General features: G+C 41.3%; 1 protein-coding gene across 10 annotated transcripts in view; it reads left to right on the plus strand.

The window, feature by feature from the left end:
* Positions 1 to 27,230, plus strand: part of NCOA7 (nuclear receptor coactivator 7) — a 156,577-nt gene that overhangs the window by 116,699 nt on the left and 12,648 nt on the right. For 8 of the 10 annotated variants that reach the window (XM_058735173.1, XM_058735167.1, XM_058735171.1 and 5 more), the window contains 3 exons: positions 14,011 to 14,158; positions 23,290 to 23,415; positions 24,753 to 24,905. In XM_058735173.1, coding sequence (XP_058591156.1) covers positions 14,011 to 14,158; positions 23,290 to 23,415; positions 24,753 to 24,905 — 427 coding nt within the window. Of the gene's footprint in view, positions 1 to 14,010; positions 14,159 to 21,385; positions 21,600 to 23,289; positions 23,416 to 24,752; positions 24,906 to 27,230 lie in introns of those variants that run through there. The other 2 variants (XM_058735177.1, XM_058735175.1) reach the window with 2 other exon arrangements.

Genomic DNA, 27,230 nt, shown 5'->3' on the forward strand with positions numbered 1-27,230 from the left:
ATTAATATAATGATAGTATGTGTGTATCTATATGTATATGATAATTGGATGTGTATGTGTGTGTAAATGGTATTATGTAAACTGCTTTTACTTACATGTATCTTTCTTTGCCAGTAAATATTGAGTGTGCATTTAGTAAGCATGCATTACTTTTCCAATAAGAGGTAAAATCATAAAAATGAGAATTGATTCTCCTCTTAAACTAGATTTACAACAGAAAGATTTCCAAATCCTAAGGACCCTCATGAAGACTAAGCAAAATCCTCTCAAGAGCATTTTCCTTGGGGAAAAAAGGATGAATTAAAGGAATCAAACACTAACCTAGTTTTCTAGTATGAAATCTTTAACCATAGTTAGTGCTGAATTTTCTGACCAAAAGTCCTCTTGCTTTTAACAGGTTCAAGGTTAAATTGAAATCTTTGATGACTGCCGGTGCCAGTAAGATTATGATGTTAAATAATCTCACTAGAGCAGCTTAGGCCCTACTAGCCCAAACAGGTATATTTCAGAATACAAGCCCTGTAATTTTCAGGTATAACATGCAATTGTATCATTCTATATTCTTGTTGTGATGTTTAAAGATAAAAGTGTTATTACTAAAAAAAAAAAAAAAAAAAAAAGTCTCTAAAGCTATCCCTAAAGAAATTATCTTTCTCTCTTTGTATTTAACACAAGTTTAAGTTCTGGAAAACTGCTAAACAAATGTAAGTTATAGAATCATTAGTCACTTATGTCAATGTTCTTTTCTTTTAATGCCTTCAAATGTTTTGAAGTGATGTTGCTTCCTCTCGTTCTTTTTCTGGTCACTTTACCTTTTGCTTTTATTAACTTAAAGTTCTAAAATTCATCATCACCTTCTAGAAGCACTATTAGTCAGCCACCCTTCAGTAATTTCAGTAACCAGCTTTGGCAAAAGCGTCAAGTTAATCAGTGACTGTATAGCCAGACCTAAATTCATGGAAACATAACCCCCTTTGTAGGAGCTCTTCGCTGGGGTGGCTGTGTTTTCTGACGCAGGAGTGAACACCAGCACTTTGGAGTGTAGATCGTGGCCTGTTTCCGCTGCAGAATAGTTCATGCCAATGGGTGCTGCACACACTGTTTGGGAGTAAGTATGTAGGAAGTAATTATTGCAAGCTGAAAGGCCTGCAGGAGCCAGGGGGAGGAATGGTGGGAGGGAAGCTTGGGGGGCTAGAGTTAGTCACCAGCTCTAGGGACCAGCTGTTGCGTACCTGTGTGCCTTTGTACCTCCAGCGGAATGTTGCTGTGTGGGATTGTGAGCCTTGGGTTGCTTGGCCTTCCCATCTTTTTCAAAAGAAGTTGAATATGTATGTCAGATTTCCCCAATTTTTAAGTATCAGCCACTGTTTTAAATAAAAAAGTACAGATGCTGAGTCCAAGGTATGGGCCACCATCCTGAGGCCTCCAGTGTTGATATTAATATAAACTTTTAATTTTTTCTTTTTTCTTTTTTGAGAGAAAGAGAGGATGGAAGTGTGGGGCAGGGAGCAAGGGAGGGAGGAAAGAATCCCACAAAGTACAGAGAGAGAGAGAAGTGAGGCTCACCCGAAGTGGAGTTCGTGCTCACCTGATGTGGGACTCAAACTCATGAACCATGAGATCATGACCTGAGCTGAAGTCAGATGCTTAACGACTAAGCCACCAGGCACCCAATTTCTTCTTATTTTTAAGTGATCCTTTTTATAACTGTAATTGTTCCGATAAATGATTCTCAGAAGAACTTTCGTATTATTTTTGGTGAACTAGGACAATGAAGCATATTTAGTTGGTATTTTGTAAATAAATTTTCTTTTTATGAACACACTAAGACCTTTAAGAATGAGCATTACACCAGGGCAGTACTAACCATTAGTTTCATTTGGAAGTAGAATATTGAATCTGAAAGGGACCTTACAGGGCAAGGAGAATGACCTTTTTCATATAAGGACCTTGGGTCAGGCCATTGAGGTAGGTTTTCAGAGGTGGTAGTTTCTTAGTACACAACCTCTGTGATCCGCAGTGCTTTGCGTTCTTCGGCTTCCCTGGCTGTATTCAGAATGGGGCCTGGGAAAGTTTTAGATTGAAGTGCACTGGACTATCTTTAATTTATAATCAACAATACAAGTGAATGAGAGGACTGCATACATGTATATTTCCTTACTCTCTGAGTCACATTCTTACTCTCTTCTTCCCTTTCCTTGTCTTATTATTTCCCATTCTCTGTGCCATAACATATGTTTCTAATGCACAGCTAGTAAATTGATGGTTCCTGCTTATAATTTTTAAATCAGGTGGTTGAGGGATTATATCTTGCTGTGTATTTCTTTTCCTACTGGTGATAAGGAAGGGAAGGGAAGAATGATAAGACAAGAATGCCTTAACTGCTTCTAGGTCATTTTGGTCAAGTTTGTTGGTCTATGTGGTAACAAGATTTTAGATAATCACATGGAAGGGACTTTGTAAAAGGTCTGTCTGAAAGTAGATAGAACTTCCTTGTACATTTAATGTTTCAGACACCTATTATGAGGAGCTAGGTTTTCTTATCTTCATTTTAGAAGCTCAGAGAGATTAGGGAACTTTCCCAAAGCCTCCAGCTAGTAACAAATGGAACCAGTTCGGGAGTTCAGGTCTTTCTTTACCTTAGACATGTGTGCTTTTTTACTTTACCTCATAACTATGTTTAAATAAATAAATAAATAAAGGGAAAAAAGGTAACAGTAACTAAAATCCCACCATAGCTAATTTTAAGAAAATACATTGTAATTGTACCTAAAGCCCATATACCTAAAGTATGAATAATAATATTTTGTTCCAAGCATCAACTCAGATTTTTTTTTTTTTTAACACAATTTATTGTCAAGTTGGCTAACATACGGTGTATATAGTGTGCCCTTGGCTTTGGGGGTAGATTCCCATGATTCATCGCTTACATACAACACCCAATGTTCATCTCAACAAGTGCCTTCCTCAGTGCCCATCACCCATTTCCCCCTCTCCTCCACACCCCCCACCAACCCTCAGTTTGTTCTCTGTATTTAAGAGTCTCTTATGTGTTTGCCTGCCTCTCTGTTTGAAACTACTTTTTTCCCTTCCCTTCTCCCATGGTCTTCTGTTAAGTTTCTCAAGTTCCACATGCATCAACTCAGATTTTTCATCATGTTTTATATCCCTCAACCCTCTAGTTTTGTCAGTTACGGAGTTTTAAGGAAACAACAGTGAGACTAACCATAAAGGAAATGGTGAAGCATATTGGTTGAGACCATGAACTGACCTAAGGTTGATCCCAGATCTACCCATAACAAACTGTGTGGTGTTGGTCAAGTTAATCTGTTTAAGCATCTCTCTCTTCTTATATTAAACAGAAATGATAATTATACTGGCTACCTCATGGGGTTATTATGAGGGAAAAAATGAACTTGTCAACGCACTTAAAGTTATTTATGCCACTACCCTTACTATTACTTCTCTTAATGCTTTGCTGCCTCTGAGGTAAGGGTGCTGCCTTCCAAGAACTTATATCATTTACCTTCTTTGAATTTCTTTTTCACAGATGACAATTTTATCTGCTAAATGGGGATTTGTAACTTGAATATGATGGCTTCCTTGGAGTGAATCCCTAAAGGAGCGTTGTGGTGATGATAAGGATCTTTGAAGTTTATGAAGAAATGTAACTAAGCTCCAGTTTGTAACTAGACAGAAAACCTACACAAAGCCTGAGTACCAGGTTTTGGTGTATTAGCTGCTGCTGGATGAGTTGGCGCTGGTTTTGTGCCTGGAGGACAATGTGGGCAAGCTTCTCCTGTGTCTGCTGCCATGTCTGGGCTCTGGTCTTGATCTCTTGGCTGGATCACTAACGTAGCCTTCTCAACAGAGCCTTTGTCTCTAGTCCCATCTTTTCCTGACCTTCTCTACTTGGCTCCACAGTGGTCTTTCTAAAGTGTAGATCTGGCCAGGCCACTTCCTACTGAAGCCCTGGCTGTTGCCTCCAGTGTCCACAGTGATGCTTTCTCAAGCTTCAGTCACTCACACATTCCTTCACCAATATTCCCATGTCTGCATACCATCAGTCCTACTGTTTACTTAATAGTTGTCTTTAGAAAACTTTTGTCAGTTATGTTTTTACTTAGCCTTTTCCTGAGCAGTAATATCTGTGAAATCAGAAGTTTAATGTGCCAGCTGTATTTACTACTAGTATTCTTTAAGTAAAACTGTAGCTATTAAAATATGTTCCTCTGTGTACCATCTGAAGTCACTGGAGCCGCTCCTAATACACTTTGGAGAACAGTAGCCTCAGGGTAAAATCCAAGCAGTTTATCTTGTGCTCAGCACTTTCTGTGACCCACCCAGTTACCCAGCCCCTGTGGCTTTTTCATTCTCCTTTCCGGCCATTGCATTGAGCAAAGACTCCCTCTTGCTCTTTCATTGCACCCCTCAGGAATTCCTGCTCTGCACCTCCCTGCTCAGATGCCAACTGTCTTCTGTCCCTGTGTTGTTGGAACTGTTTGGGTTTCTTGTTTGCCCCTTTAACCTGAGTCCTCTAGGGCAGAGTCTGGGTCTCCTGAATCTCCATGGCCCTGTCCTCATTACAAAATCCTCAATTAGAAGTCATCCGCGACCTGACTACATTGCCCTTCTTTCTGTTGTGTCCACTTTGCCCTCCTTCTAGCATCACCCTGCTCTTAAATGCCATGTCCTTTTGCACATGTTCCCTGCAGTAGAATGCCATTTCCCCTCCCTCAGCAGTCAGAGTAACGATGGCCCCTGGCCTCTGATCCCAGCCTGAGAGGATTCTTCTCTAGGCTTACCCTTGTCATCACTCTTTTTTAAAAAATAAGAATAATAAAGGAAAGAGGCAGCAGCATAAGAATGGATGTTAGAGCAAAGGTACAAGAGCCTCTTGCTGGAGGAAAGAGCACATTTTGGAGATTGGCACAAAACAAAGCTCTCAGGCACCCCCAAGGAGTTTGAATTTGTCCTTAAACCTACAGGGAGACTTTGGAAGGATTTTATACAGCTGGGTGAAAGTGATCAGATTTGCATTTTATAAGATCACTTCTGCCTTCCTGTCGTTTCTTCCTGGCTTCCTTCCAGGACTATTTCTCTTGCTTCCCCCTTAAATATTTGGCTCTGTAGGATCTAGCACTTGGCCTCATTCCCTGCTCACGTATGTTACCACACCCACTGCTACCTGATACTGGCCAGTGTGGACGTAATTACTGGTAATTGTATTGCCTTGACCAGAGGTATCCTTAGGCAGCCAAGGCCAGGGAAGTTCAGTGACTCATCAGAAACCACAGGTAAGTTCCTGAGTGGGTTTCAAAAAAAACCGTCAACAGGCTCTGAGAAGTCAAGACAAACGATGACTGTTGAGATTGACAGATCACTTTTGAGAAAATCAGCTTCACTGAAGTAGGGAGGGAGTCAACAAGGTTAAAAACTCTGCCTCCATCCAGAGAGTATCTGTGGCAGGTTTAACAAATGGCATATGCTAAAAGGTTAATAAAATCAGAAAAGAAGAATTCCAGAATGAAAAGAAGTTGGAAGATATGCTAACCCAAATGCTAACAATATGCTCTGAAGGGAAGATTGCCTATGGGAAGGGAGTTTTAGGGAGAAACAAAATCCAGAGGCTTTTATATTGATGGATGGGGAAATGCAAGTAGGTTTGTGGATTAAGATGAAGGAAATGAAGGCATGGAGAGGTAGGGTGGAATTAATGGAGGAAGTTCACCAAGCATCAGGACTGTCGAAAATACAGACAAGAGGGTTAAAATGGGTAAAAGAGAAGTTCCTTCTTCTGAAGAGAAAGATGCTAAGAGGGAAGGTGGAGGGGAGTGCATTATTGGGATGGTACAATGGAGAGTCCTCTGTTCAGAGAGGAAGGCAGGTAGGAGAGCGAGGTAGAGGGCTTGCAAAAGCAGAGGTCTGGCATAGCTACTGCTTAGAGAGTAAAGGAAATGAGTTAGGGGTCAGTAGGGAGCCCCATGAGGGAGGGAGGGTTTTCTTAGCCAAGGTTAGGTGCCTTTGATTTGTAGTGAATCCATTAAGCACAAATAAGAAAACCCAGCAACATCCATCGTCCCAAGAGAGGAGTCAGCAAGGTGATTGTTTCTGTGAGAAGGTGTTTGGAAGGGCAGGTGCGGTAGGAGGATCAAAGCTGAACTTCTAGGGCATGCCAGTGAGGATCAAATGGAAAGATTGGCCTGAAGTATGTGAATCCAGGAGGGGCTGATGGGGAGAGAGGAAGAGTGGGGGTCAAGGTGAGAGCAGAGCTGGAACGGAAAGGAGGAGGAGTGGGTGAAGGGGAGGTCTGCAAAGGGACAAGGAGGGAATTTCCAGAACTTTGAGGCCTGTCTCCAGAGGTCAGGGTTGACTTCTGAGAACTAATGACCAGGAAAACCCAGTTAGCCAAAAATAACCATTCCAAGAATTAGGTTAAATAAACTTACAGTCACTCTAATATAGAAGGAAAAAAGATGAGGTCATATCCTCTTCCTTGCCCCCCCCCCCCAATTAAGTTGTAAAAAATAAACAAAGGGTAGAGAATTGAGCAGAAGTAGAACTAGAAAGAGGGACATTGATTCCTTCCATTTGGTCTCCAGAGGCCGAAGAATTAAGTAATCAGATTGGTTCCAAATGAACTTTAATGTTCTCTTGTGGCACAGGGCATTTTAGTTCTTCATTCCTTTTGCTTTTCCTTCAGAAGCATAGTATGAGGGCCATGTCCATGTGAGAGAATGAGTTTTTATGTGAGAGGCTGTTGTTGAGGGAAATTAGGGTGTCCTGGTGCCCTGAACATATCTGAGAGAAGGGACATGAACATTTTCCATTAGGATGCCCCATTTGCAGAACGTACTTTTGAGGTTTCTCATCTCAGCTTACCTGAGGCTTCCCAAGGTTGGAGTGACTTTGTTGGTGGCAGGGATAGAGCCTACCCCCTGAAACCAGAAGGAGGCTATTCAGGGCTTCTCTCTTGTCCATTTCAGCCAGTGGAGAAGCATTCCTAGAAGCACGGCTGAGGTGAGGCGGCTGTTCTGTGATGTTGCCCAAGCATGGAACAGTCTTGGCAGTGCTGTGAGCCTATTGACAGAAGGTATAGGAGGAAGAAGAGCTAGAGGGCAGCATGTGCCTTAAGGGCCACCTAAGGCACCTCACTAATATTACTTAAGCTTCATTAATGAAACCCAAAGCCAAGGAAGTAGTTGACCTATACTATGAGACATCTGACTGTGGACAGGTACAAAAATGTACTGTCTTCCTTGCAGTAGAGAATTCATAAAAGAAGAGGCAGTTAGCTTAGACTAGCTGGAACATTTCCAGAGAGGGTGTGTTTGAGCACATTATTGAATGTGCTAAGCCTTAATTTCCTGATCTTTAAGTTGGGCATGGTAATACTTGGCCTCTTAGAGCTGCTGTACAATGTAACGTCCTTGAAAGAGGGAATCCCATCTTTTTAGGTCACTGATTATGTCATCAGTATTGCTTAAAACATAAGCTCAGTTCTCTGTTTAATATTAAAATTTTTCATTACTCTGGCCCTCTTTTCTGTGATACTTTGAGAATACCCCTTCCCTCCTTTCTAGATCCTGTTTTCTATGGTAAGTCCAAAATGCTTCACCCAGTGTAAAGGGCTGCTCTGGCTGCTCTTTGACACACTACAGGCTGTTGCAGAATAGGACACTCACTCTGGCAACAAACAAATCCAGAGGCTTGATTCACCACTCACTGGAAACCCAGCAGTCCCAAGGGAAGAGGTTTGGGAGAAGAGGCCCTTTTATCAGGTCATCCCAGATTCCTGCCCCAGACTGAGATATTTATTGTGGAGAGAATGGCACTGGCAGGCAAGAATGCTTTATGCCAACATTGACCTTGTCCCCACCCCTACACCTTGTTACAGCTTCTGAGAAACTTACACATATGACATAAGTAGCCATTTCCTTCCCTGGTATGCCCAGTGTGGCAGGTAATTTGGTCTAAGTTTTACCATCAGCACACTCTGCCCAAATTGACCTATTCCCAAAATAATCATGGCATTCATAAGGATCCCAGGTTATCAGCCTAAACCATTCCCTCCACCACCTTGAAGAGTTTCTTTTCAAGAAGGGTGGGTGGGGAAAAGGATATTGCCTTTTTCTATGGGTTTACCTCCATTTGGAACACCTTAATTAATCAGAGATGCTTTAATCTGAACTTCAAAAGGGAGGGTATTAGGCACAGGATTCCTCCTTCCCAGGAAATCTTTTGGACTTTATACAAATCTTCCCTCCCATCCCCCTCCAAGTGGATTGTAAGAAAAAGTTGTCTTCATCAAGTACGGAATGTCCAATTATACCTTCCTCCAGAATAATAAATCCTACTCACCCTCACATCTACATAATTAAAAGGACCGTTCAAAGGGTCTCCTCAAGCAACTTAATGTCTTCGTCACCAAAAAGGGAAGTGACTGGCAATTTCTAGGATAGGATCTCTCATTAAAATCTTTATTGGCCCACAGTTTGCACAATTTATATTTTCTTATTATGTCTAAGAAGGAATGAAATATGGCTGGGGGGCGGGGGGAGGGGTGCGCCTGGGTGCTCAGTTGGTTAAGCGTCTGACTTCGGCTTGGGTCACAATCTTGCAGTTCGTGTGTTTGAGCCCTGTGTCGGGCTCTGTGCTGACAGCTCAGAGCCTGGAGCCTGCTTCAGGTTCTGTGGCTCCCTCTCTCTCTGCCCTTCCCCCATTCATGCTCACTCTCTCTCTGTCTCTGTCTCTCTCTCAAATGTAATTTTTTAAAAAGAAAGAATGAAATCTTAATTCCAAATCTGCACCTCCCTCCTCATTCCCTTGCAGTCTTGCACAGGGATATGTGTCAGCATGAGCTTTTATCGTGCTTCTTCCGTGTCCATACTTACACAGTGACTTTCCCTATGAGGGTCAAATATTGGAGAACAAATGAGCAGTCCTTCATGGAAAGTAGGTCCAAAAAATGACAAAAATGTGTCTGGTGTCAGAACCAGGAAGTTAACTGGGAAGCAATTTAGAAATCAGTGTGGAATAAGGGGAGGGCTTTCTAGTATGATTGAAAGAACCCTAATTGTCACCTCAGAAGATCTAGCCCTGGCTGTGATGCTGATGGTAGACTTCAGAGCCCCCATTCTCTCATATTTAAGGAGAGTTAGTTGAATTAAATAATACCCAATATCCCCATCAGCTCTAATATTCCTGAAGGTAATCTCTATGAGGGCAATACTGGGAGTTGAAGGAAGCAGTGCCCTCTGGCCAGAGACCACCAGAAACCTACTGAAGTTGAATGAGTTGGGTTGATTCATTGCTGGGAGAGTGAATACACACCATGGGACTGTGGGCCATCTCAGAAAGAGGGTGCTAGAAAGGAGGACAGGATTTAGATTTGTGTTAGGTGATTCAGGGGAGGACTTACGGGAGTGGACATTTGGTCTAGATTAGATGCTATCAGGAAGCAGAGGTCATTCTATGATTGGGTATCTTACAAGTCTTATCTAAGAGGAAAGAAGGAAGGAAGGAATAGACTAAAGAGCTCAATGCTATAATTAGTAAAGCAGCAGAGTCACTCATATCACCCAGATTGGAGGGCTGTTGGTCATTTTTGTGGCTGGACAATATTCATGTTTTTAGTTTGTGTTCAGATATGAGACCTCAGAGGGGTCTTGTTTTTGTCGTGATTCATCATGGTCAAAGAGTGGTCTTGTCTGATGTTGATGTTTTGTGAAATTGTTTATGTTCAACAGGAAGAATATGAGGACCTCGCTGTGAGTGCCACGCCAGCTTTTTAACAACACTTGGGCCTGGCTGATAGGCCCAGGCTAGCTGGCAGGTATCAGGGACTGCTTTTTCCTTTCTCACAGGAAAACTAGCGAACAAATAATTAGGAAATCCTTCTATTCATTGTAGATATGAGCATAGTAAATATCTTCCTTTCCAGGAGTTAGAGTGAAGCATATTTGTGTCTCTATTACAAAATATAGTTGAGATGGACTATATATATATATAATATAACATATTTAACAGTATAATATGTTTAATATATTTATATTTACTTATATAAAAATATATTTAGGTTTAATATATATTTATATATTTATATATGTTATATTTAATAAATATATTTAATATATTTTATATATTAATATGTAAAATATATGTAATATAATATAATGATATATAATAATATATATTATATCATATTATATTATATATGATATAATATGTAATATTTATATATTTAATATATATATATATTTAACACTATAAGTGTTAGGAAACTGAAGGAGTTATCATTGTATACTCATCAAACTTCTCTGGAGTGGTGATTAATATTTTCTAAGTTAATTTTTCATAGGAGAATGTATACTGCATGTTATAAATGCTTTTGAATGCTGCTATTCAAAAGAGAGAGAGAGAGAGAGAGAGAGAGTGTGTGTGTGTGTGTGTGTGTGTGTGTGTGTGTGTGTATTGCTGATGGGAAGACAAACAATGATATCATTCCTAAAAAGGGCAATATCGTTTTTACATAGCAAGTTTAGAAGGGAATTGCTCCTCTGACAACACAGTCCCACTTCTGGGAATATATCCTACAACTATACCTGTACACGTGTGAAGTGACTCACATGTGAAGTTATTCGTCACAGCATTATTTGTAACAATACAGTCTTGGAAACCACCCAAGCGTCCATCTATAGAGGATGATTACATAAGCACTGGCTAATCCACAGAGTAAAGTACTCTGTGGCTATAAAAGAAAGAATGAGGAAGCCATCTATATATTGATGTGGAAAGATACTAGGATGTATTGTTAAATAAAGACAGCAAGACAGAGAATAGTGCAATCTTTTGTAGAAATGGAAGACAAAAAGAATATATATTTATATTTATATCTATATAACATTACAAAAATATACAGGAAATGAATAAAGTGGTCACCTGTAAAAGAAAAGGGTGAGCACAGAATTTGGTGGACAGCGATGTGGGTGAGAAGGAAACTTCTCATTATTTGCTTTTTATTTATTTTTTTTTTTTTAATTTTTTTTTCAACATTTTTTATTTATTTTTGGGACAGAGAGAGACAGAGCATGAACGGGGGAGGGGCAGAGAGAGAGGGAGACACAGAATCGGAAACAGGCTCCAGGCTCCGAGCCATCAGCCCAGAGCCTGACGCGGGGCTCGAACTCACGGACCGCGAGATCGTGACCTGGCTGAAGTCGGACACTTAACCGACTGCGCCACCCAGGCGCCCCTCATTATTTGCTTTTTAAAATACAGTTTTGATGCTAGAATCAGGAAAATGTCCTGCCTATTCCAAAAATTAACTTAAAGATCCATATGATATAAAATATGTCTTTCTCCCACGCCATTCCATTCTCCAGAGGTAACCATTTCGATCAGTTTCTTATATACCCTTTCAGAATAGTCCATTGTACTAACTAGTCCAGGAGCTCCAGAGAAACAGAACCAAAAGGATATGTACATATAAATACATATAGAGAGAAGGATTTGTTTGAAAGAATTGGTTTACGTGGTTGTGGGAGCTAGCAAGTCTGAAATCTACAAGGGGAGGCTGATAGGCTGGAGACCCAGGGAGAACTTGGATTGTAGTGTCACGTCTGAAGGCTATTTAGAGACAGAATTCCTTCTTGTTCAGGGGTCCTCAGTCTTTTTCTCTTAAGGCCTTCAACTGATTGCATGAGGCCCACTCACATTATGGAGGGTAATCTGCTTTCCTGAAAGTCTGCTGATTTAAATGTTAATCACTTCTAAAAAACACCTTCACAGCAACATCTACACCAGTGTTTGACCAAAAAATGGCCAAGTTGATGTCATATACAATTAACCATCACATCAATGTACAATTATATCTATATCTGTTTTTTTAAAAGAATAGAAATGATAGTATATCATGGACATGGATGCACACCTTGTCTTGGATGCCAACTCTCCATGCGGAGTAGGAGAAATCTCAAAGGAAATATACTCTTAAAGTATATGAAAATTGACAATCCTGTACTATGACAGGAAGGATATGATTAATATAAAAAGGAAAACGACAGCTTTGAAACACGTTTGGTAGTGGTTCATGTTTACATTCTATAAAAGTTTCCACAAATTGAAAAGGAAAATACTGACTTCACAGCCACAAAGAGCTAATTCGTGAAAGAAAAGCTATAGCCAGGAAGAAAACATTTGAAACTTGTTCAGTGCATCAACACTCAGAGAAATGCCGAGTGCATAAGGTAAAACTTAAATATGTATTAAATTCTTTTTCTAGAAAAAGCATAAGCAAGATTGTTATGGAACTTTAATGCAAACTAAACTGCTGGTGTCAAGAGTAAACTAGTGAGCCTTTCACAAGCCACCTGGCAGGATGAATCACAAGATATAAAATCATGCCCTTTGACTCAGTAATCCTGTTTCTGGGAACTCACCTTGAGGAAATAATGCAAAAGATGGTGAAAGGCATAGAGCCTGAGGATGTTCACTGTAATGTGAACTTGGGAAGAAGCTAAATATCCTGACAACACAGGAATTCAGATTATTTATGACTTAGTACTTTCATGAAATTAGCCAATATGAATCCGTACAAAGACTAGCAACATGGCAAATGTGCGCGATTTAATGTTATATATAGCAAACAATTATATTTTGGTCCTGATGTGACAATGAAAAGAAAACTATATGCATGTGGACAAGAGCAGATAGGAGTACAGAAACTTAAAAACCTTTTGCTGCATTCGGATTTCAGAATTGTGGGGGTCATTTCTTTTTTGTTTTAGTTCTCTTAATATTCGTCTTAGTCAATTTGTGCTGCTATACCAGAATGCCATAAGACTGGGTGGCTTATAAATGACAGTAAGGTATTCCTCACAGTTCTAAAGGCCGGGAAGTCTAAGATCAAGGTGCTGGCGGATTTGTCTGGTGAAGGCCCACTTCCTTGTTCATAGACAATTATCCTTTCACTGTGTCACATGGTGAAAAGAGGCCTCTTTTTATAAGGGCACTAATCCCAATCATGAGGGCTCATGACCTAAGCACTTCTCAAAGGTCCTATATCTAAATACCATCACATTTGGGGTTAAGCTTCAACATATGAATTTGGGGGGGATACAAACATTCAAGCTATAGCGATGTTGTTATAATATTTTTACATAATCACAACTTTTTAAAAATTAGCAATAAGTTAATATTGCCCCAGACAGTAGGCTTACATTGAAATTCCCATTTTGTAATTAGAAAAGACTTTAAGAATCATCTGATCATACCTGTCACTCTCTCCAGCCACTGTGATGGATGTGGGAGTAGAATCGAAGGTTAGAGAGCCTGTGATTCTCATACCTGGGGGGATACTGCAGGTGCTGGGATCAGAGTTCTTATTCTCTGCTTGGGAATTAGCCATCTCTCTATTGATTTAGTTTGGTAAGATGCTACAGTACCTCCAGGTGTTAAATATGTGTAAGAGAACAGAGAAATAGGAAGCCAACCACATTTCCGTGTCAATAAATCAGGTCTCTTTCTAATATTAAAACAACAATTAGTATTATTTACTTTGTAGCTATTAAAGGTGTTTTGTTAAAATGATAACAGTGCTTCAGTTACATAAAAACCCACTGAAGTATTGTTTATCTTTTCCAGTTAAATGTTCAGATCATTTTTTTTTTTTCCCATTGAATACAAGTGTCCAATAAATGAAGACCTAACAAGGAGAAAATATTTGGTGTAAAGATTCCATTATGTGTTTCAATTTTACGTCCCCTCTCTTGATCTTTTCCTCAGATAGAGACAGGTTCTCAGTGTCTGTGGGCTTCTACTTTCACTAGTTGACTTATTCTCCAAATTTGGAATGCGCTCATAGAGGTCATCTTCACAGTGCGAAATTTCCCAATTAGCAAAACAGATTTGCCAAGCAGGAAAAGGATGGTTGCAAGTGCCCAACTTCCTACTTCTGCCTGCCAGGAAAGTAGATTTGGTGTTAACTCCTATGACGAATGTATTTTTCAGGGTGGATCATTTGTACACGTTCTTTGTTCAGTGGTCTCCTGACGTCTATGGGAAAGATGCCAAAGAGCAAGGCTTTGTGGTCGTGGAAAAGGAAGAACTGAATATGATCGACAACTTCTTCAGTGAGCCAACCACCAAGAGCTGGGAGGTGAGCACTCAAGAGGGCCTAGACTGTTGTGGCCATTAAATTACACTATGCAATCAAAATTTTCTTGTGTCCAGATACCAAGAACTGCTTGGCTGGCAAGAAGTTAGATTTCCTGTGCACTTTTGAAGTTATAGAGGGAAATAACTTTATTCTTCTGTTTGAGCCAGTTGTATGTGTCACATAAATACCACCACTATTACCGCTGCCAGGCCATTTCACTTTCCTTTTTAAAAACTGCTAATGGGTCCCCTTTATGTACAGGATGAAATTCAGCCTCCTTAATGTGGTCTGAAAACCCCTTCATAATTTTTTTGAGCACTTACCAAACCCTTCTCAATGGCACAATGGATGAGAGAAGCAGAATTTAGCATCAAGGAGTACAGATGAATCATTACAATATAATGAGATAATTGCCTTTATAGGGGAAGTGCCAAGTGCTGTAGGAGCATGGGGCCAGGCACCTGAATGGAGCCAGGGGGATCAGTTAAAGCTGCCCAGAAGGAGTGATCTGAACAAACATCAGAAGGGGGAGTTCAGGCAGTTGGGGTAGAATGGGACATGGGCCATGTTCTGGCCAGAAAGGAAAATCTGTGCAGAGGAATGACAGAGGGAGAAACAGGATGTGGGACATTTGATAAACTAACAGGTTCAGTGTGGCTGGACCATAGGGTGCAAAGCTGAAGGAGGGGCAAGAAATGAAGCAGGAAAAGAAAGTAAGGACACATCACAAAAGACCTATGGATCATGTCTATCTTCCTAAAGACAGTGGGAAGGCACTGAACTGTTTTGAGTCTGGAGAAGTATACACACATATGCATTTGAGAGAGCTCTCTCTTTCTGGCAGACGTTCAAGAGATTGGAGGAGTTGGACAACACTTGAGGCTCAGAGACCCATTAGGAGGCCCATGCAGGATCAATGTCGAGAGATAATGGTTGCTGCAAGAATGGCAGTGGGGGTGGAGAAAATTGAGTGCTTTTGAAGGATAATTAGAAACTGGAATACACAGTATTTTGTGAGTAATTAATTATATGTGGAAAGTAAGGAATATATGGAGATTGAACTCTTTGTTTTTAGAGTGGGAACTGAAGGGGCAGTGGTACCTGCCCTTCGCTGAGATAGGAGCATAGCAAGAGTGTTAGATTTAGTAGAAAATGCTCTGCATTCTGGTTTTAATCTAAATTTGAGGTGTCTGTGGAATGTTCGAGAGACAGAATAAAACTTAGGAGAAATATCTAAAGACATGATTTGGCAATCAGTGGCAAAGTTGAAGTTATGAGTATAGATGAGGTCATCCTAGGAGAGTATTTACAGTGGAAAGGGAACAGGGCTCAAACTAGAACCCTTAGGGATACCTCCATTTAAAGGGGCCAAAGGCAGTAGAGACCACAAAGGCAGCCAGGGAAGAAGGTAGAAAACAAGGAAAGTCATGTCTTAGAGACCAAGGGAAGAGAATGTTTCGAGAGGGGAGTCATGGTCAAAATGACTTATGCTGCAGAAAAGTCAGAAGATAAGAACTGAGGTATGTCTCTTGGACTTAAAACCAAGGAGGTAGTTGGTGACTTTGACAAGAGCAGTCTCATTAAAGTGGTAAGTTCAAAATTTAGATTCCAATGGTTCAAAGAATGAGTGGGAGATAAGTAAATTGAACTAGTAAAGGTGGGCAAACAATTCAAATTTGGTTCTGGAGGATAAAAATGAGGTGGTGAACTGGAAGAATAAGTGAGGTTGGGAAGGTTTTCCCTCTTGTGAGAGCGACTTTAACCTTTTGGATGAGGTCATTAGGAACCCAGGGTAGAAGGTCAGAAGATAAGGGAATGAGGAAGGAACTCATCAGGAGAGCAGATCTCTGAGAATTGGCAGAGAAGTGGAAATAGGGATAGGATTGGTTTTAGACAAGTGGGTGGGCAGTAGAAAAGAATAGGATGTGTGCAAATAAAATGCCGATTGAGTGGTGGTAAATTGTGGCATTTTTCATCCGATGGTTTCTTTGCAGTGGAAGGAAGGGGATCTCCTGAAGTGAAGCAGGAGTTAGAGAAATATGGAGAAGGTATGAAATAGCCTCAAAACTAGGTTCAATGTGAAGGACTGTCATGGGGTAGCTGTCTGGTATGGAGAGCCCTGTTGGGTCTGCCATGTTTATAGTGGCCCCAGGCTACAGTGAGGGGTGATTTTCTCCAGGAATCCCAGCCTGGTTTTAGATTCATCAAGTGCACAGTCGGATCCTTCCAAGGTTGGAACCTTGCCAGATTGGGACGAGCGAGGGTAATGAGCCTGCCCCTTAGGTCTGATGCCTTCTGGAATGCCAGGTTCTCTCATATGTATGCTTGTACTCACTTCCTGTCTCACTGCCTGATAGCTCTGTAGCGTATTGTCCCCAAATTTATTTGCTTGTTATGTCTCCCCATAGTTCACAAAGCTTCTTATTTGAAACTACTGTTTGAAGCTGTTTAAGCCAGGGGCGCCTGGGTGGCGCAGTCGGTTAAGCGTCCGACTTCAGCCAGGTCACGATCTTGCGGTCCGTGAGTTCGAGCCCCGCGTCAGGCTCTGGGCTGATGGCTCGGAGTCTGGAGCCTGTTTCCGATTCTGTGTCTCCCTCTCTCTCTGCCCCTCCCCCGTTCATGCTCTCTCTCTGTCCCAAAAATAAATAAAAAAACGTTGAAAAAAAAAAAAATTAAAATGAAGCTGTTTAAGCCTTTCAGGCTCTTTCTTCCTTGGCTTTTTATATAAATTCTGATTTTTTTTTTCTTTTCTTTTTTTGCTCCTGTCTCTGGCCAGTCTTTCCAAGTCAACTTTGCTGGTCCCTTTTCTCATGCTGTCTCTGGGAGTTTGTCTTTGGCCCTCTTCTCATCTGTTACATCTTTCTTGGATGAGCTCATCAACTCTTGTAGCTTATGCTGCCTACTCCCACATCTGCCTACACCACATACCTCTTTCTCCCGAGCTGCTACTCTACAGTTCATAGCCGCCCCCCAGGCACAGCTGCAAGTACCCATGAGGCAGAGGTGGTGTGATACTGATATTCTGGCCAAGGCATCCAAGAATATCAAGTTCTGTCCTCACCTAATCAGCTCTGTCTAAGAGGCCCCCATAAGATATGTGCACAAAGGAAGCAAAGCCAGGAAATGTACATTTTCTTTTTTATTTTTAAGTTTATTTTTGAGAGAGACAGCACAAGTGGGGGATGGGCAGAAAGAAAGGGAGAGAGACAGAGACTCCTAAGCGGGCTCTGAACTGTCAGTGCAGAGCCTGACGTGGGGCCCAAACTCTCAAAATTGTGAGATTGTGACCTGAGCCTAAACCAAGAGTAGGATGCTCAACTGACTGAGCCACCCAGGCACCCCTGAAGTGTTCATTTTCTTACTGAGACTGTGGCCTCTTGCTCCAATATGGAGTTCCAGAGAGAAGGTTAGATAACATGGTGGGCGGGGGGCGGGGGAAAGGCGGTTAATCCTTGCCTGATGAGGCCTGAATATCCTGAGTGGGAGCAGCCCCTTTTGAAGGACTGTTCTGCCTCTCTCCACTAATCCCATCCTTGAATCTCAGCTCTTGCTAACCCCAGTGGGAGGAGAGAGAGGCCACATCTACCAGTACCAGAGGGAAAGGAGCTAAAGAGGTATACAGGGAGAGAAAGGTCTGCTTCAAGATCTAGTGTGGGCCTGGGCAGTCTGCCCCAGGCCTTCTCGGACTGAGCCACTGAGGAGAGTGAAAGAGAGGGCAAATCCCTCTAAGAAACTACTCTAGATCTGTGTTGGAAGAGGAGGAAAAGAAGAAGGGATGGAGAAGGAGGAAGAACTTGGCCTATTCCAAGCTCCTCGTGCTTATGCTAATACTTGTGCTCATAACTGGAGAGAGAAGTGGCTAGACTGGTCAGGTTGCCTTATCCCTGTTTTCTGGCCACATGGCAGAGAGAGTCCAAAAGTGCAACCAGCAGCAGAATGCTTGCCACACTCCCTTGCATGCAGGAGCAGGCCCCCCGTACTAGCATTACCGTCAAGCCAAGCCACTGCAACAGCATTGCTGCTCCTTTGGGAAGGGGGACCGGAGGGGGACTGTCACTCCCCCAGAAGCTAGCAGGTGTCTGATCCTCGGCATGTCCAAAACAACTCATCATGCCCCCAAACTTGCTTCTTCTCCAGTATTCCCATCTCAATTGGTGGTGGTCCAAGCTAGAAACCTAGATATCATCCTAGATTCTTTTCCTTCATCATATCTAGTCAGAGTTTTATTGATTGTGATCTTATATGGTACAGAGACCTCTGCTTCCCTCCATCAAACGTGCCCCAGTCAGCCTGTCTGCATCCTTCACTTGGACTCCCAAGGGCACCTCCAGACCCAACCCAACCACCAGTCTGTTCTCTCATACACAGACTCTTTAAGTAAGCTTTATGTCCTAATTTTATATAAGTAACACCTGCTTATTGTAGGAAATTTGGAAACTACAGAAAAGTACAACGCAGAACATTTAAAAATATGTGACCACCCTTAACAGTTTTGTGCATTTTAATTCAATTCCCTTCTTTCTCATTTATTTTAGGATGTTTTCTTAGGGGTTTGGGGGTAGGGAGTCTTTTTAGTTTTGCAAAGGACAATCATGTTTTATGTATAGTTCTGCATCTGGTTTTCCCACCTAACATCTTGTGGGAATTGTGTCATCTTCAAGATTTTTAAGCCTCATTTTAATGGTTGCATGACATTTAAAATCTCAATTATAATTTTTTTTAACAATTCCCCACTTTTAGGAATCATTGTGTTGGTTCAAGTTTTTCACAAGGGTGAAATGATCTGCAACCCTTACTGTTCCCTTAGTTTCCTAGGAGTGACATTAGTTGATAGAAGAGTATTAAAGGATCCTATTTTTTTTTTTATATATATGGCAACTTAACTTGCCAGCAATGTGAGGAATACCCCTCTCACTGTGTTTATTCCAGCAGCAAGGATTATTGCTGTTATTCCCCCCAAAATTATGCTAATTTGGAAGCATAAAAATGATATATTTTAATTTTTATTTCCTTGGTTGAGGAAAGAATAGATGAAAAACACATGTGTGTGTGTGTGTGTGTGTGTGTGTGTGTGTGTGTGTGTGTGTGATTCCCACTCATTTCCTTTGCTCATTTTTCTAGAAGAAAAATACTGAGCTCTTTATGATTAAATGATACTAATTTTTTGTCTCCTCTTTTTTTAATATTTATTTATTTTTGAGAGAGAGCAAGAGCAAGGGAGGGGCAGAGAGGGGGAGACAGATGATCTGAAGTAGGCTCTGTGCTGACAACAGCAAGCCAGATGCAGGGCTCAAACTCACAAACTGCAAGATCATGACCTGAGCTGAAGTCAGTCGCTCAACGGACTGAGTTGCCCAGGTGCCCCTCTCCTCTATTTTTTCTTGAGAAAGAGATAGCACATGCGTGCAGAAGCATGTGTGTGAGCAGGGGAAGGGCTGGGTGTTTTTGTTTTTGTTTTTGTTTTCCCCCTATAGTGTTTTTAGGTATGGGTAGCCCTGTAGTATCAATTTAAACCCCACTCAGTCTGCAGTTGATTTATTGATACATGATAGGAAATATTTTTAATAGGTAATTTTTTCCAACACTACTTAATGGTTTCTGATGTTTCCTTCATCATATTTAAAGGTCTCATATATGTTCTGCGCTATCTATTTAACTTGTTTAAATAACACATATGATCATATACTCCCATGCTTCAAACACTCAGGGACTCTCCATTGCCTATGGTTATCATTACCCACCTGGCCAATCATCAGACCAACACTTGGTGATTTGTTTTCCTTTAACTGACTCTTAGACCTTTACCACTGGAGACAGAAATTTAGTAGGTCTGGGAGAGGAGTGTCAGAATCTGTATTTTTTAAAGCTCCTAGATTTTGAAGAATAGCCAGGTTTTAGACACAGTGGCCCCTAGGATAAGTTCTCAGCTTCTTCATGGCATTAAGATTCTTGGTTTTCTCCACTTCTGTCCTTCCACAGCTTCATCTCTACTTCTCTTCCTTTCTATTCCCAAGCTATAGTGAACCTAGAACAAACATACCTGTTTTCCTTCTGTACCCTCCACCCCCGACATCTGTCCACACTGCACCCTCTGCTCTCAAACTGAAGCCCCACCCACTCTGTGAATAAGCCATCTCCCAAGGCTCTAGGTGCCCCCACCTTTGAGTTGCTACTATTAGCATTTATATTACATGGAGTGGCATTCATATTATTTATAAATGTCTCTCTGCTGTCTCTTCACCCTCTCGAGACTGTGGACTGCTTTGTGTCCCCAAGCCTGGCCAAGTACCTGACACTTGCCATCATCGAGAGAGAGATCAGTAAATGCTAGCTGTTTTGAAGTGCCAGGAACTGAAGAGAGTGCCAGTGCTGTCTCACTGGCACAAAATCCAAGTGATTCTGCCCCAAATTGTGTCCTGGTTCTTGCATTGAAAATCAGTTCCAGCTGACCTGGGTCTGGTCATGGAGTTGTCTGCCAGAATTCTCATGAGAACACACCCCAGCTTGAGCTGTACAATAGCACTCTGATGTGCTCAGCAGTACCCAAAAACAAAAGCCATTTTGGATCTGGAAGAGTCACAGAACGATCACTGAAAATTGATGCAGTGGTCATCTACATGTTTTCCCAACCCCCTGCCATCTGATCTGGGAAGTAGAGGAGAACTCATCATGCTTATTAGTCATTAAGATGAGTACTCTAAAAGGCAAGGAGGTAAATGTTCCTTTGTCAGCTCTTTTGAAACACTGAATGTAAAGTAGCCTTCTTCTCAGCCTCATATAAACCAGGACGTTCTCCCATTCTTTTAAGGTCCGCATATCCGACAAACATAATGTGTCATTGAGGTGAAATGCCCTTGTTGTAAGTGTAATATACCTACCTTGGGTAAAGGCTCCTTTGAGATTCAAACCTATGTCAGGAACATACATAAAGTTTAAAAATGGAAATTTAGCTTTAGAGAAGGTGCTGGGAAAAAACTCTGAAGAGGCAGGACTAGAAGAGCTAGCTTAGCCAGAGGACTATTAGGAAGAAAAGTATAAGAAGAAAAGGGGAAAAAAAGAAACAAAACAACAATGGAGTTTTGTTGCAGTTAGGAAACTACCGTTTCAAAGGTGAAAGTGTCATTTTACAGCCTCACAGCAATGCCTGACAGGAAGTGTGTGTTTGCTCTAAATCCTAATTTGGGTGTGTTCCTGTAGAAATGTTGAGCCCTCTCCTAAGGGAAACAGAAACTCAATCATGCAGGAAACTAGATACTGCAAAAACAGTTGTAGCTCAGCGTGGCTGTAAGCAACAGTGGTGTGAAGGCAGAGAAAAAGCTGTTCCTCGTTAGAAAGCAAGCAGACGGTTCTCCCCACCCCCGTCAGGATGCGAGACCGAAGGTTGCCCTTGGACATTCAGATTTTCTATTGTGCCAGACCGGACCAAGAGCCTTTTGTGAAGGTATGCTGGAGTCCCTGGGAGCTAATAAGATGTCAGTGAATCCTCAGAGATCTGCAACTCAGTATGTTTTCAGATGCTTTCTAATGAGAAAGGATTGTGCTGACATTTCAGCGGAATGTTTGGGAGATGGATATGATGTGGTTTGCCCCTTCAAAAGCCCCTATTTTATTCTTTTTCATTCCATAGCCCTCTTTGTACCTGTGTTAAATGTGGAGTTCACAAAAAAGGTGCACTTTATTTAATACATTTAAAATGCTGGGTTTGTGATTCTTTGACAGTGTTTTTATTTTTGTTTTTGTTTTTTAAGTAAATCTCCCATGAGAAGATAGTAAAATTTGTTAGCTAATTTCCTTACCTATAAATCTAGTTCAGATAGTGGCAGGTAACTATCACTGTGCATATTGGAAATGGAGTAGTGCATTATCTGACAACTTTGACTAAATGTAACTTAAATGTTGTTTCTCTATGATGCAAAAGTGACTAAATTTAGTACCCAGGTATTCTGCTGAACTAATCACCCTATCTGTATCATTCAATTTCAAAATAATTTAGTGATTTATCCAGGAGGGGCAAAAAATAGATTAAAAAATTTTTTTTAAGTTTATTTTGAGAGAGAAAGAGAGAGAGACCGCAAGCGCAAGGAGGGGAGGGAGCAGAGAGAGAGAATCCCAAGCAGGCTCTGCCCTGTCAGTCAGCACAGGAGCCCCTGAGATCATGACCTGAGCCAAAATCAAGAGTCAGATGCTTAACAGACTGAGCCACCCAGGCACCCCCCCCCCCAAAAAATAGATTTTAAATTGAAATGGACTTTGGTTGTTCATAAGCAAGTTACAGTGAAATAATAAATGTGTATAAAATCATGTTTCTCAGTTTTGAAGGAAAAAATATTTTGATAGTTTCTAAATCATACATAAAGAATTGTAACCTAATTATAATTTAGACTAAATTTAGCTTTGTGTCTCTTTGTATTGTTGCTTCTAGTGGATGTTACCATTTGTTATTTCTTCAGTGTTTGTTGCTATGTGCTGTAGCCTTGAGAGAAAACATTCGTAGGAGTCTTGATTTAAAAACTATCCTTATCTGGTCGCTTGGGTGGCTCAGTCGGTTAAGTGTCCGACTTCAGCTCAGGTCATGATCTCACAGTCTGTGGGTTTGAGCCCGGAATTGGGCTCTGTGCTGACAGCTCAGAGCCTGGAGCCTGCTTTAGATTCTGTGTCTCCCTCTCTCTCTGCCCCTCCCCTGCTCATGCTCTGTCTCTCTCTGTCTCAAAAATAAATTTAAAAAAAATTTAAAAAAAATAATCTTACTTACCAATTATCCTGTTTATAGAAGACTTACAGAATGATTCCTGATTTGTCCCTTAACAATTCAAATTTAGATGCAGGGTATGTCACCTGTAGAGTTATGCATAATGATGCACCCTCAATGAGCACTTGGCAGCCGTAGTAAAGGTGGAAACCCTATAACTTTAATTTGTACATATTAAGTACCTCAGCTGAACTGTGTTAAATTCTGCATTTGTTCAGAAATTGAAGTTGAAATTAGCCCTTTTCCCAGAGTCCTGGTTCAGTTTATGTCTTACTGCTAAAACTCCACCTGTTCTGGGCAACCGTGTACCTGAGGCCGTTTTTAGCAGGCGGCGGAAAAGCAAGCATATCAGGTTTTGGGGGCTTTGTCTTCTCCGTTTCAGATCATCACCGTTGAGGAGGCAAAGCGCAGGAAGAGCACCTGCAGCTACTATGAAGAGGACGATGAAGTGGCCCTACCAGTCCTGCAGCCCCATAGCGCACTCCTAGAGAACATGCACATCGAGCAGGTGGGCGCTCCCCTGGGACATAGGGCGGGGCTTCCAGGCCTGAAAAAGGCATTTTCCATCCCTGACTGCATTTGCTCCTCTCACTGGGGGTGAAGGAAGGGCCAGGTTTTAAAGAAAGAACACCAGCAGCCCAACCAATGTCCGTGTCCTTTCTCCGCTTCAGAAGGTTACGTTAGCACTCCGGGTCACCTTCGTGGGAGTCTGGAGACTTGGCCAGAAACTACATCCATCTCCTAAACCTGAAGGAAAAGCCACTCCATGTCTTCAAAACAGTTTTAAAATTGTCCTACCACAGTCCTGTGCATATTCCTAATACTCACAAGAGGATTTAAATTTATCCTGGCGATTACTGCAGAGTTCTAATGGTTTTTCAACTTTTTGGGTTCAATTAAAGTCATATAGCAAATACAGTTCCCTAGCTTTATGAAAACTACCTACCACTAGGAGTAATTTTCCTTTTTTTCCTTAATTTTCCTTGTTCACTATCTTTTCTGAAAATCTCTTCAATTCTTATGAAATACTATCATGTGCTACGTTTGAACTTGAGTAAGGAATCTCTTGCATTTCTCCCTCTAGCCAACTCAGAAATCTGCATTTTGGAGACATTAAAGAATCGAGTTCAATCTCAATTTGCAGATGAGCCTGTGAAGGCTCAGGAAAGCCAGGAGACTTGAGCAAGCAGTTATGGAGATGGAGTTCATGCTGATATTAGAACTGATGTTAAGCATTCTGAAAACTTCCTTATTTCATAGCCTCCTTTGTCAGTAGTTTTGAAGAGATATGCATTATTGGTATTTATGGCAGCCCAGTTTAAGCTAAATGTTAATGTAGGTGAAAGATACAAGCAAGATGAGGACAGACTGCATTTATTTGACTACTAGCATAAAACACCTATGTTTTCTTGTTCTCACTTCTGTGAGAAGCTGCCAATATCAGTAGTAGTTCTGAGCCTATGAGCATTTAGAAAGAACCATCAGAGAACCATGAACTGTTTGCTGAAGGTCAGGTTGAAGTGTAAAAGGGAGAGCTCGTGTCTAATTCATATCAAGCTGGGCGCTGTATCTTCAAATGCATAGTTGCATAGTGACCCCTCATTCATGGCCCTGAAAGGGAATGTGTGCTCTGGCTGGCATCCCTACCAAGGTCAACACCATCAAGCAGTGATTCTCGCTTCTCTTTCTTGGTTTATAGTGACAAATATTTGCCAGAGTAAAGAGGAACAACATGTGAGTAAGTGTGATTTTGAGTTTGAGCCTCAGGTTCTTGCTTTGTGCTATAAGCTTATGAGGGATTTGTGGGAAAACTGTATATTTACATCTCCTTCTTTGGATTTGCAGCTGGCCCGACGCCTTCCAGCAAGGGTACAAGGGTATCCATGGAGACTTGCATATAGCACATTAGAGCATGGGACCAGTTTGAAAACTCTTTATCGGAAGTCAGCATCGCTAGACAGTCCTGTCCTGTTGGTCATCAAAGATATGGATAATCAGGTGAGGCTTGTTCCTTTCATAGAAAAACAAAAAGAATTTATTTATTTTGAGAGGGGGGGAAGGGACAGAGAGAGAGAGAATCTTAAGCAGGCTCTGCACTGCCAGTGAGGCTCAAACTCATGAACTTTGAGGTCATGACCTGAGCCAAATTCAAGAGCCAGATGCCCAACCAACTGAGCCACCTAGGCAGCCCTCATAGAAAACATTTGTTTTGATGAAGATTTTCAAACTTACACAACAGGAGAGAGACCAGTACAAGAATTCCCCATCAGCCAGATTTACACTTAGCATGATTCTGCCCCATATGCTTCATCTGTCTTTCTTTGTTGGTTTATCTTCGCTGAAGTATTTTGAAGTACATCCCAATTATTATGTCATTTCACCCCTACATACTTCAGAATGCATCTCAAAAAGGAAAATGAAGCGTATCTCCAAATACAGTCATATTCTACAGAATTTTCTTTTTCCTGTGCTCACCATACAGTAGGAAGCAATGTTGATATTCCACAACCTAAAGCCTGAAAAGTTGGAGAAAAGTCAAGTCTGGAAAGGGAGATAGTTACAGAAAGCTCTCGTGCCATATCAGAACTCTTTCCAGGAGCTGAGGTAGTACCCACAAACCGTGCCGGCACGGTTGCTGAGACGGACAGCCATTCAGAGCCAGGGTGTGTTCGACCTGAGGGGCCCGATTGTTATGAAATAGCAAAGAATGCTCTGTACCATTGCTCATTGCCCTTTCACCTGTGCTGTAGTGGGTCTTGGAGGCAGAGGAGAATTCTAGATATTACCCCCATGTACCTTCACTAGTGCTTCTGTCAGTCAGCTTGGGGTATGAGTGGAATGTTTATAGGTTTCTTTCATATACTACCTAGTCAGGCATTTGCTCCACAAAAGGAAGACGTCTCATCTGCTATTTATTCACTTTGGTCTGGTCTGTGTTATATCAAGATGAAATTCCTTTACATTGGTAAGATATAGATGTCATTCTTTTCTCTTTCTGTCATGGAAGCAGGTTTTATTCAACAGTCTTTCATTTATTCATATGTTCAGAAAATGTATGAGTGCCTGTTACATATGGGGCACTATTAAGCCCTGGGGAGCTTGCTGTGAAGCTATATAATTGGCATCATTTTAGGGGAATAGATCTTTGCTATCATAATTTGTCTTGGGAGAAATTAGTGGAGACATGGGAGTACTGAAGGCACTGTCTTTCTCAACTGTGATCTTTTCTGGGACTTTATTGCTGTGTTACTATAGATAAAGAAGTATGGGGAGAAGTTTATTATCACGGTTACTGTTATTATTTCTTGATTGATGACACTTTATTTAATCATGATCCAGCTGGGTACAGTCAAGGTAAAAAATTAAAATAATAACAAAGGTTGGGGCACCTGGGTGGCTCAGTCCATTAAGTGTCAGACTTTAGCTCAGGTCATGACCTTGTGGTTTGTGGGTTAGAGCCCCATGTAAGGCTCTGTGCTGGTGGTGCAGAGCCTGCTTGGGATTCTCTCTCTCTCTCTCTCTCTCTGCGCCTCTCCCCTGCTTGTGTAATCTCTCTCTCTCTCTCTCTCTCTCTCTCTCTCTCTCTCTCTCTGCGCCTCTCCCCTGCTTGTGTAATCTCTCTCTCTCTCTCTCTCTCTCAATAAATAAACTTTAAAAATTTTTAAAAGTAATAACAACGAAGTACGTGTAAAATGGAATTACTCAGGGATTCAGTGAAATGTTTGAGATGTTGGATGCTATGTTTTAGATGAGACATGGCTAGATGGCTTTAGACCACACACAAACCCTCACCATAAGTATAGATTAGTTCTCGTACTAGTTTACCAAAAGATACCACATTTGTTGGGGAAGGTGTTGGCAACACAGAGCAGGTGTGCCGCACAATTCCACCAAGCTTCCTGTCAGCAGGCATGTAAAGGAGGCCTGTACCTGAAGGCTCCTCTATTCATCAGGAGATGTAGTCTTACTGAATCTGGTACCCTGGAGGCGCTTGTGTTTGAAAACACCTGGATACCAACTCTGCTTTCCACACCCCATTCACCCTCAAGGCAAGAATGTGGCTTTGCTGTGTTTGAGGACATGATAGAACAACACCTGTAAATCTGTCTGGGAATGAATTATGGAAAATTCTAATATAAAAGAATTACATATGCAGAATGGTAGCAGTAAGGAGCTCTGCAGAATCCGTCAGTGAAACGGCCATAACTGGTAGAAATTATAAAAACAATAATCACTTAAAGTCTCTGAAAATTGTCCTAAGGGCATACAGCAAATGAAGAAACATTTATTTAAGAAAAATCTAATAAATCACTAGTACTAGTG

This window comes from Neofelis nebulosa, chromosome 6, assembly GCF_028018385.1.
Source record: "Neofelis nebulosa isolate mNeoNeb1 chromosome 6, mNeoNeb1.pri, whole genome shotgun sequence".
Classification (NCBI taxonomy): domain Eukaryota; kingdom Metazoa; phylum Chordata; class Mammalia; order Carnivora; family Felidae; genus Neofelis; species Neofelis nebulosa.